Source organism: Euprymna scolopes, unplaced genomic scaffold (assembly GCF_053919585.1).
Source record: "Euprymna scolopes isolate OS-2025 unplaced genomic scaffold, ASM5391958v1 sca424, whole genome shotgun sequence".
Lineage (NCBI taxonomy): Eukaryota > Metazoa > Mollusca > Cephalopoda > Sepiida > Sepiolidae > Euprymna > Euprymna scolopes.
Genome location: NW_027633463.1, coordinates 28,978 through 41,508, shown reverse-complemented (window position 1 = coordinate 41,508; position 12,531 = coordinate 28,978). Strand labels below are relative to the sequence as shown.

The following is a 12,531-nucleotide window of genomic DNA, read 5'->3' as shown; positions in this document are numbered from 1 at the left end:
ACAGGACGGGTTACAGTGCCCTAGCTGTGATGGTCCACAACAAGACCTTGATATGATCGCATGCGATGCCTGCGACAGGTGGTACCACTTCCAATGTGTTGGAATCGACAGAGCGCCCCCCGAAAGACAGAAGTGGTATTGCCCGGATTGTGCACCCCAAAGAAGACGTGGAGGCAGTACGTGGATTGAACATTGTCACCATTATTGGTCACCATTTTTTTTTTTTTTTTTTTTTTTTTTTTTTTGTCGGGAATGTGTCAAAAAAAAAAAAAAATGGCTGGGGAAATAATCCATCCCGAGTTAAAAATGCTACAAGGAATAAATAGACTAAGGGTAGTGGTGGGAGGCATGCTCCTACTTGTTATAAAAAGGCAGCCTCCAAGACAATCTAACTTGTGATCAGTGAACAGGAACAGTTAGACGTCTGATCGACTCTTGTCACCTTACTGCTACGTTGTTCCCGTCGCCCTATATTGTACATGATAAACTACAGTTACTTGCCCCCAGTGGAAAGGGGCGCAAAAGGGTAATCCTTTGCAACCCCGGATGCGCAAAACCACTTGGGTAACCTGCTCCCCAACAAAAGGGATTTTTTTTCACAATAAATAAATAAATAAATAAAGCATACGGGTTTGTATTTTAGCCATATTTGTCAATGCGTAGTAAAAGAGTAATTTATCTTGCCTTTGGTAACATTTATTTGTTATATATTTGTTTCGCTACCACTTTTTTTTTTTTTTGGTTTGTTGTCTACGGTAAAAAAAAATTCCGTTTTCGCTTATTCACATAATGTTGACACATTTCAAATGTGTTTTTTCTCAAGTTATATGCATAATACTAAATGGATTTTAACTCGAAATGATTCCCATTTATTAATATTAAACAAAATAAAACCATTTTAATGCCTATATTCCGCTCTGGCCGCGATCTTTAACGCTTACCCACGTGGAAAACAAACTTTTTTTTTTTTTTTTTTTGCACTGGAGAGAAATGATCGAGGAAAATATTGATAGGTTCTTTGTGGCATGGTCTCGTTTTTTTGTTGTTGTTGTTTGTTTTGTTTTGTTTTTTTAATTATAAAAGAAAAATAAATTTCGTTCGAAACTCCGTGACATGCTGAAAAAAAAATGTCAACAACAGATTTGTTTTTAAAGTTACTAAGTAAAAATCGAGAATTTTTGACAATAATACAATTTCATGCAATTCTTTTAAATTTCGATTTTAAACATAATCCCATTCACAAAGCCATTAAGTGAACATTGATCATCCAAATAAAAGCGGTTTATTTGAAGAAGTGAGTGTATTGTTATTATTTGTAATTCTATAAAACACGAGGTCGGTGAATAATACTTACACAGTTTAAACTGTCGCAACATTTCGTTTCTCCCTTCTTTTTTAGATTTCTGCATGATTTAAGAGGTAAGTGAGTCCATTAAAAAGTACTTTTTAAAGACATAAAAGTGATTTAACATTTAAGAATATTTTGCGAGGTAAAAACGTGCACTGCATTTTTTTTCTTTGTATAGCCTTTTTCGCAAAGCAACATTTTCGTATTTTTAAATTTAAAGACTCATTTAAATAAATGTGAATAGTTTAAATACCAACTATTAATTATTACAAATAATTTTTATAATATTTTATATAGAGAAAATTAATGAAATTGTCTATCATACAATATAGTGATCACTACAAGAATTACTGTAACCGAAAGAAATGAAATTTTAAGTTATGTTAAAAAATATGGGCGATAATATAAATTTGAGAAAAAGAAAAGTGACTGAAAATTTTAATAAAATAATCAGATCATCACGAGAAAAAAAAAATCTTTTTCAACCTAAACAGTTAAATCATATTTTTCAACCGGAAGAGGTGATTCGAAAATTTTTTTTACGGATAGCTTTACATGTGTAATATTATGGCTCAAGTGTATTGACACCTCAGCAGATGACTAAACTCATTTACTCTTTTCTTTAACCTCTCTACCCAATTTTTTTTTTTTCACCCCCCTTTTTCTTCAGTTATATTACTGTTGTCATTATTTTGCCAATACTGACCAATACGGTATATTAATATGGCCAGCCCACGAACCAGGAGAGTTCTGAAAGATCTCCGAGTGAAAGATGAAAATGCTGTAAGTAGAACAATTATAATTCATGTCATTGTTGAAAATGAGTTTTTGCTCGTAATTATATTTATGGTTTTAATTTGACGACCGTTTTAAAAATAAAATACACATATTCATTTATTTAATCATGGATTGCCGCTACGGATTGGATTTTAATATGAATATGAAAACCTAACTTCTTATTCTAACGCCCACAAGTTATTCTGTTAAATGGTTCGTATTCGCTTATACATTATTGATTATTAAGTACGTGGTCGAATAAAGTAACGTATTTTTTACCAATTTTCAAAATTCATTTTTTAGTTTGATAATTCAATTGATTAAAATAATACATTTTAAGCAGATTTGCGGAATTTATGAATGTTAATTTTTTTTTTTTTTTTTTACTTCACGAGCCATTCATTTTCACCGCAATAGAAACAAAAAAGGATCTTTTCGTTACATTTTCTCTTCAATATTAAAAATAAGTTTTTATTAAAAAAAAAAAATGGACACGTTTCTTCTTACTTCTCATACAACAATTTTACAGTTATGTGACGAAAAAAAGACAACAAAAGCTTTAAAGATTTTCCATTAGAATTTGTGTTAAAAATGAAAGAAAAAAATGAAGATCTTTATGATAAAAGTTTTAACATGTTTTTTCAAACATCTGTTGTCACACACACACAAAATAATTTACACTCGGTTAAACGTTTAAGTTTCGTACTTGTCCCGTTACCATACATCAACTGTATTTGACAAATAAACTCCTACCTCTTATCTTTCCACCTGTTGTTAAATTACGTTTATTTTTTTTTATTTATTTTAATATATATAAATTCAAGTTTTGTAGTTATTCGTATATGCAAGGATTTAGATTTCCTAAGCTTATTTTTCTGTATCAATGATGGTGATATAAAACTGTTTAGGGTTTCCAATACCACGATCGTTCTCACAGCACGTGAAAATAAATAAATAAAACGATTGGAGCCAGAAGTGATTCTAGAAAATGACATGTTACAATATTGACAGTCATTGTCCCTATTTACTTGCCTCCGCTCGAGGGCAAAGTTAGACAAAAGATCGGTTTTTAATGTGGACGAACGAACGACACATTCGTGTTGATTGACACACCTGTTCACGTAAGTTAAGCTACGTTGAGCCTGGTCATTACCAGATTGTGTGACCAAGTTGGAATACCAGGCGTTGTGTGGGAGGCGAGGATGATGACATCTCCCTTCATAAACTAGAGTTGTAAAAATCGGATTTGAGTTGACAATCGCAAAATAGCGGTTATGATAATTTCTATAATCGCGATGTGAGAAAAATGAGGTTGTAATATACACTGTACAAATGGGTATTATTATACAAACACTGTGACAGCGTTAGGGTTAGGGTTAATTCGCTGTCACGGTGTTTGTATAAATTTACCGGCTTTGTTAATTTTTCTGTACTTTCGCCTAACAATTTAATAAACAAAATATACCGTAAAAAATGAATTTAATTTGAAAATCCTATTTTTAAAAAATAGCACAGTCCGTATTCTGTATAAGGGTCCAAAAATCAATTTCACTTGCAAATTAGGTACAAGGCTATAAAAAAATTGTGGCAGTGGGGGGGGGATCTCTTAACTGTAAGAATTTTGATCCATTCGTGCAAGCAGTGTTCACTGTTCCTTCCACCATTTTTTTTTAATCAACAATCACCACAATACCACATTTACTCCAATGGATCGTACGTCTCACTTAAAATATTCCCAATGGTTTTAATATTATTTACCCAAAATATTATCTTGGTTTCAAGACCGGGAAGAATTATGTTTTGTTTCTACCCTTACATTTGAAACACGCACACACTTTCGTTTGAGTCAACCAATTTATTGCATCTTATTTAAAATATTTTTAATTTATTTTTGCGACAGTGATACTGCGAATATTAATTTGGATTTCTAAAAAAAGAAAATATAATTAAGAATAAAAATTAACACAATTGCTAAAATAAACCTTTTATGCCATAAAATTTATGACAACACCATCATATTGTGTAGGTGTTGCTTTCTTTTTATTGTTAACACCTTATTTTTGAAAATCGTTTCGTTTCTCGATAATGTTTAAATTAAAATGTTTTATCTTGAAAATGCCGTCAATCATATTCTTGTATTACCTATTTGAAAAAATAGCGGTTAAGTTTCAAGCTGTCAGTGTTTTTCTTTTTTTTTTTTTTTTTTTTTTAAGTTGACAATATGGCAAGTGGTTGCCAACAACCACTGGTTGTTAAATTGTGCGAAGTTGGCATTCTTTTTCTGCACACCCAGTGTGTGAACGAATTAATATTGTATATCTACACATTTAGGGTGTCTTACAAATCTGGTTTATTTGTTTTTAAATTAATTTTATTTAAATTTAATAATATGAGAACTTACTCCTTTAAAAACGCCATTTTCGGATACTTGTAAGAAAATGGACACCGAAACGGACTTCGGTTCTTTTGAAGTCAATACCGTACGGGGCGTACGGATATTGACGGAAAATCCCGAATCGGTCTTGCAAATGATTAAAACAGTTCAAAATTTGAAAACTCCGAAAAAAAAAAAAAAAAAAAAATGTAAAACGGCAGACGACACCAAGTATTCAAAAGGTTAGGTTAATTACAAAATTATTAAAGTGGGTTTTCAAATCGTAAACTGCTTTGGAAATTTGAAATTCTCTGAGTGCCGATTCCCTTTATTAATTGAAGTACTAACTTTATTTTCACGTTTCCGCTGATGTAACCTCTGGCTTTTTGGTAAATTTTTACGATGTGCCCCACCCCCAGCGTATTATAACCCCCTCATGTTAAGAACGGCTTTCGGAATAACCCTCCCCCAACCGTCGAGGTTGGAGGGTGTTTATTCCGAAAGCCGTTCTTATCATGGGGAGGTTGGAGTGCTTATAATACGCTGGAGCCCGTCGTAAAAATTGGCCGCTTTCTTTAGGTGCATTTCTATTTTCGAATTCTGGAATCTATACGTTTTTTCGAGCTGAATTCACGGAGTAATGGAATGGACCCGTGATGCAACGGGCAACGGATAGAAGTGGTGAATAATAATCAGTTCTAAATGACAGATTTCCGATGATTGACGGTCTAGTCCAGTCCTCATTAAAGGCATTGCTAACTTAAAATAAAAATTACTTAACACTACTACTTCTTCATAGCTGACAGAACAAGAATAATATACCCTATTAATTAAATAAGAATTCAGTTCTAAATCCCTGAATTCGAAAGGATGTACCTGAAGAGTATTGGAAATTACGTAGACCGAAATATTGTAAAAAATTAGAACCAAGTAAATCTGAATCAATGCTCCTATAATTTTATTTATTTATTTTTTGTGTATCGATATTTATATTAAGACCCCCTTTTTTTAAGAAAATCCAATTTTGTTATATATGGGTTGTGGAATTACATTCATCTGCAAAAGATCTAGCTAATTTACATATTCTTTTAAACAATCATTTTAATTAATTTTCTGGGTTTTTTTTTCGTATGAGATGATCATCTTTAGTTAATTATTACGTGTAATTAAATTCATGCAGATATTAACAATGCACAGTTAACAAACATCTTTCTACTCTTCTCCCTTCATAATGACCCCGCTAATTAATTCCCTAATAGTAGCCCCCTGCTTCAAAGTGGCACTGTGCCTTGTTTGGGGTGAAAATTGAATAAAAAAAAAAAAAAAAAAGATGAGTTGTGTAATATTTCCGTAAAAAGGTTAAAGTAAACACAAACCTCTTTCTATTTATATATGCTATATTTGTTTAAAATATTTTGCCTACCAAACCCGTTAGTTTTTGGTCTCCAGACATGAAACTTAATATATAGGGTATTCGAATACATGCGAAACAGATTTGGGTTTTAGTTGGGGAAAATTTAAAAAAAAATAGATGGAATTTGCCAGGTGAACGTTGAACAATGGCATTACGAATATGCATGCGTAACATAATGGCATAGGTTTTAATTTTTAGCCTTGTAAACATGTCTTCATAGCTCAGGTCAAAGAAAAAAGTAAATAGCTAAACGTTTTGGTTTTAATTCTCGGTGGTGGCACACACACATATATATATATATAACTTTTTGAATCATTACTATATACTGGGTTCAATATAATATAAAGATAAATACGAAATCTGCATTAATAAAAAATATCATATTTAAGCGTATTTTACGACCGGGTAATGCAGGGCGGCCTGCTAGTAAATAATAATCTTGACTACCCCTTTTTTGATTTAAGCATAAATCGATATTAAAATAATTATCCTAAATTTGTATTTAGATTTCATCATTCTCTCTTTTTAGTGTTATGTCGTCTTACATTCACGCTTGAGTGATTCTCGCAATGTTATTTTTGCCATTCATAATTTTTTTCCCTACTTTCCACACTTAACTGTTTGGTGCTTTTTCGTTATTAGAGCAAAATTAGAAAATCGAAATATTGACTATCAAGTAAAAACAATGGTATCTATTTAGTCATGTTGCAATAATGAACATATCCAAAAATCTCGAAAAACAATCAGATAGAAAATTATTGATGAAACTAGTTTTCAAAGAAAAGTAGTGAAAATTGAGGTTTTTTAAAAACATAAACAGGAGAGTTCGAATCATAACAAGGGAGTTAATTATTTTCTGAAAACTGAAAATCTTTGTGCTCTCACACACACTCACAAATAAACGAACATTTATTAATTTTAATTTCCCCGTACGTTTGTACAAAAATAAGTTCTTCCAGCAACGACATAATTTCAAATACGCCCATACACTTTTCTCGCAACAACAAAAGTAAAATGGACATTTCTGGCAGACGTAGTTGAAGACAGTACCATGTGACACAAGCGACCAATGAAAAAATTTAGAAGATTGTCTTTTTAACACTTTTCCAAAAACCAAATACCAGCAGCAGTAATCTTGTGCTGGAGCCGGTTCAAAAAGTATTTAAACGCAACAAGCATTCTTTCTTCCCTTTTCCCCCCTTTCTTCTTCTCTTCTCGCTCCAATGTGACACGAGAACATGCCTCTCCTCGTCGCTTTCAAATCTGTCGAAACCATAATTACACACGCCACGCAGGCACCCAAAAATCACACTTATGCACACACGCATCCATTGCGTATATTTTCTATAAGAATTAATAACAACGGATTACTTTCCTCATGGAACTTCTGAATAAGGTGAACTTCGCCAGTTAAAACACAAACCTTGAAATAAGGACATTATTTTCACACAAGACTTTCACCTTCTAATCTTATTAATTTAATGAAGGACTTTCATCTAACATGACCTTTTAATCTTGATAATTCCACAAAGGATTTTTCATCTACTTTAAACATTCTAATCATAATGATTTCTCAAGAACTCCTTCTGATCGGACCTTTGCTTGTTCATCTTATTTTTGTTCATTACTGCAGCATGTCAATTTCTGGGCTAAACATTTTAAATTTTGCATAAAGAGTATTCAGAGATAGGGCAAGCTTTTTAATCGGTTTGGGTCGAAAATTTGAGCTACCAATATATAAATATATGTATGTTTACATGTCTGCCTAAAACTTTCGACAGAGGCGACAAATTTTCATAAGATCAGTATCGTTTTAAAGCTCTCCCTTCAGACGACAAATACTGAAAAATTGGCTAAAAACATTAATTTCTTCACCCTCAACTGGCCACTTTTCTACAGGGAGGGGTCACTTTTTTCGCCGATATTTTCGAAAGTCATTCCCTCTTTTCGATCGTCTAGACTTAATTTAAACCTACGTCACTTTCAGTTTGGCAGTGGTCGTAACAGCGAAGATGTCGCGTTTTCTTCACGTTTTTTTCCTCCTTCGCGGCCTGCTTTCCAATTACCACTTTTTTTTTTTTTTTTTGTTGCTCAACGCACACCTCCAAACACCCGGGTAACGCCGAGCTGTAATGCTAGTATAAATACAAATTTACTGATGTTTGTGTATATATGAAGATGGTTAAGTAAAATTAAAATACCAAAGAAATATCTAAAATAATAATTTTACATAATAGAGTTAATAATTTTAAAACAAAAACAAATTTTATTCATTCAGTAGTAACATTATTATAATTATTGCCTGAAATATCACTAGAAAACTGAATTAATTAACCTGTTTATCATGATGTAATCAGACTGCATCCATTTTAAGGAAGATGTCAAAAATAGCAGAATGAAAGTTAACCAGAACAATGTCCTACAGATACTGACCAACCCCAAATTTGGAGTTACAACATACACACATTAAGATGTACTGCAGAATATGCATGTTCTGACTGTGGAAAGATTAACCCCGACTAATAAACTAGGACAAACATTGAACAATACTTGTTGCTTAATCAGTGGTTGCTTGAAGCATGCCAACCAGAACAACCTGAATCTTCCTGCTGGCATTCCCTCTTTTTTTTTTTTTTTTTTTTTTTTGTGCTAGTGCATTGTATGAACTGGAAGTTGGTAACTGCATATTATGAAGCAGATTTCTTGTAAATGTCCACTCAGGTTCAACCAGCTTCTGATGTTGCCGCTGGAATATGCTGAATACTTTTAAAAATGCTAGGAAACACAATCAAATTCCAAAAACTGGAAAACTCATTAAATATAACAACCTACCATAAGCTTCATGAATAAATATTTTTATTTTTTGTGTAAATAATTAGAAATGTGATTTGGGAGACCATTGAAGATCAAGAGGAGAGTTGATACAGCATTGATACTATGAGCTTCTGATTTTTGCCCATCAACCACTACTTAAAAAAAAAAAAAAAAAAAAAAAAAAACTGAGAGAGAAAGGATTTTATAATTGAGAGGATATTTCCAGTTATTCCACAGATGATCTTGAGAAGTAGACATTTATGCCATGAGCAATTGCCCTAGAAATGAAGCATCCGTCAAGAGATTCACTAATCCTCTGATATTGTACCTATTTACTATGCCTCCCCACGGGACAGAGTTAGACACCAGGGTCATTTTTTACCTTGGTACAAAAATAAAAATTGTCTCAGTCGTGAAGGATTTCTCCTCCACCGAAAGAGAACAAGAAATAGAAGTGCAGCATCTGAAGAACAGATACTACACTTTGATCTTGTCCTGATATTGTAGTTAGCACTTCAGCTGTAGATCTAACAAAACAGAAAGTATATTGCATGTCACTGAGGAAGTTATTTTTGCTTCAATATTTAACAAATTTCAGTAGCTTACTCATGATACACAGGAGACTGATTGGTCTGTATTGAAAGGAAGTTGACCTATCACCTGAATTTTTAAATATGGGACATAGTGATGAGGTTTTCTTAGGGTGTTGGGAAGCATTTTTCCTTAAGACAATGTTTAAACAGCTTTGTAAGTATGGAAGATATTTCCGGTTGGAGCTTTTTTCAGCACTATAATAGAAATGCCATCAGGGCTAGTTGCTTTACTGGAATCAAGCTTGGTGACATCATGCACAGATATTTGTATGTTGCATAGCATGTTTTCAGTCACAGGAGGAAATACAGGGAATAGGTGGTCCTGATTGCAAAGGGTAGAATTAGCTGTAAAGTTTTTAGTGAAGAGTTTGGTTTTGTCAGATGCTGTTGAGATCATCTCAGGTCGATTGATGATGGTTGGGATAGAGGACACACCTTTGTATCCATCGATATCTTATGTTTTTATGAAGAGTGATGTGGTTCGGTTGATTATGTCTGTGTCGGATATATACTCAAGAGTCAAAACAATGAAAAGAATATGTTGCTGTCCTAGCCCTTCTCATAAACAAGGAAGAAATCATGACAGAACCTCCTCATCATCTGTTTTGTTTGAGTGGGCTAGCCATTCAAAATTGTGAACATTGAAGTCTCCACAGACGTGAATGTTAATCAAGAGATGAGCAGACAGAACGTGGTCGATTTTTCAGAATGCTCTTAAAGATAGTTACTCCTCTGCTGTGGGAGCGATACAGGGCAAATATGAAGGCAGGCAGTGCTGTGAACAAGTGCTACCCCGAAGCACATATAGGGAAATTTTGAATTTTCTCTAGAAATGACCCTATCACATGGAAAGCTATTTCTAATGTAGGCCATATGTTTTTAAGAAATTGTAACTTCAGAACAAAACATTTTTTAAACACTGCACTAAAATAGTTCTTTCAACAAGTTGTAGTAGGTTAATACCAGTACTTAACAGTATACTGGAAAAAAGTAAAATTGGATAAAATTTGTAACCCTAGCACGACCATCCAGACTTTAAGTCAGATGACCCCCCCCACCCCACCACCATAACAACCTAAAAAAAAAGTGTCACTTTGGATTGGGATAAAACATTAAATTACCCAATCTAGAAAAAATAAAATTCTGTATGGCTCATTATTTTTCCCTAAACTTTCAAAAACTTGGTTAAAAATAATCTTTTAAGCTGTCAAACTCAATGTAAGAGTAATTCAATAAAATGAAAAGAAAAAAATTTAGTGAAATGTAACATTTGCGATTCTGGTAGAACTTGTTAAATTCAATCAAACATAAGGTTTTAAAGAAATCTGTGAACTATTAAAATTAATCAAATATTTGTATATTGTGCATAAAATAATTCTGAAAGTTAATGATGTATGTACATTTACCTTATCAATTTTGAAATATATTGATCGGCCATTGGTTCTAGTGGTCATAAAAATTCACATCAAACGACTCTAGAACATTTTACTGTTTTTAAGTCCACTATTTATCGTGGATGCATTTTATGTAGGCACGGCCAAAAAATGGAAGAAAAAACAAGTTTTTTGGGGGTTTTTTTTTTTACTATTTAAAATATATTATTCTTGAGCAATTTTTTTTTTTTTTTTTTTTTTTTTCTGAATTTTATCATGAAAAGCAGAATAATATAAAACCTTTTCTATTTTTAATAGAATTTAAAATTTTCCAAAACATCATTCACTGCCATTCTTGTCTTGATGGATGAAACATTTGGATATTTTTTAAAAAGGTTTTTGAACCAATTTTTTTTTTTTTTTTTTTGTCTAAATAAGATTTAGGATGATTTGCTTTAAAAATATGCAAAAATATTATAACACAAGTATCTGAATTCCAAATGATTCCATCTTTCATCTCACTGTATAGATTTTGCATGGCAAAATTAAAAAAAAAAACAAAAACAAAATTTAATGATAGTTTGGAAGAAACTACAGTAGCCTTGATAGGACTAAGTAAGTTCATTTAGTCCTGTAAATTTCCATGTATTTTTAACGTTTGTTTTAACTATTAATGAAGAATGGTTTAGTAAAGGGTTTAATTCTTTTTTCATAAGATATATATGTATATATTTGTTGTCTACATAACCCCCTGAAGTTTAGCAACGATGAGTCTGGCCAGTACCAGATGAGTGACCATTTTGGGAATGCTAGGCGCCGTATGTGTTAGAGATAACTCCTGCATCTAGGATCATACTTGGTTGTCTTGATCCTGTCTTGCCATTAGGGCCAAATGTTTCTGGATGAGAGTATGGTAGATGCAAAAGTCTCTTACACTTTAAAAGAAGTCAAGCGCAAGTCAAAGGAAAAGGAGGAGATCACAATTGTTTGTAAATGCGAACAACTTTATGGTCTCCCATAGTTGAGTTAATATCAAGTAACAACAAATTGCCAGAAGAAATTATCGTATTTATAGCAAAATGTGCAGATATTTAGCGATTTGTTTTTTGGTATCAATTCTTCAAAGCATTTTTGATTTAATGGTATATTAGCAATATTGTGCTCACTAAAAGAAAATTAATTTATTTTTCAAAGATTTAAAAGTACTGATTTTTTTTTTCTAAAAATGAAATATATATATATATATTTATTTATTTATTTATTTATATTGTTTTGCTAATCTGAAAGATATTTAACACATTCAACGAATTTCACATTTCAAAACACAAAAGATGAAAAATTAAACACATTCAAAATTCGGATTTTCAACCTTAAAATCTGATACGTGCAAAGTTTTTTATTTTTATTTTTATTTTTTTTTTTATATATATTTACAATCCTCACCTTTCCCACAATACAATATATTTTCATTTTCGGCTGATTATTTTAAGCATATTTGTAACCATAAATAAAGGAGGGTTTTGTAGGCAAGTATATATCTATATCTATCTCAAATTTTAGTCATTCAATGAATTTAAAAATTTATGACGTGAAATGGTTAAATTTCAAATCAAGATGTTTATTATTCTATGTAAGACAAAGAATACATTTGAAATATAACTCCTTATCCTATAGGATTTCGATCAAAGAGGCGATGACTTTCGAAAATATTGGTGAAAAAAAGCGACCTCTCCCCATTGAGGGTGAACGAATTAATGTTTTTGGCCAATTTTTCAATATTTTTTGTCCGAAGGGTCATGGTTTAAAATGATACGAATCTTGTGAAAATTTGTCACCCG

At 32.1% G+C, this 12,531-nt stretch overlaps 1 protein-coding gene across 1 annotated transcript in view; it reads left to right on the top strand.

Moving 5' to 3' along the window:
* The first annotated feature begins 1,889 nt into the window (after positions 1–1,889).
* Positions 1,890–12,531, top strand: part of LOC145274720 (ADP-ribosylation factor GTPase-activating protein 1-like) — a 31,440-nt gene continuing 20,798 nt past the window's right edge. Inside the window, exon 1 of the mRNA XM_080127477.1 lies at positions 1,890–2,131. Coding sequence (XP_079983603.1) covers positions 2,072–2,131 — 60 coding nt within the window. The 5' untranslated portion in view covers positions 1,890–2,071. The remainder of the gene's footprint in view (positions 2,132–12,531) is intronic.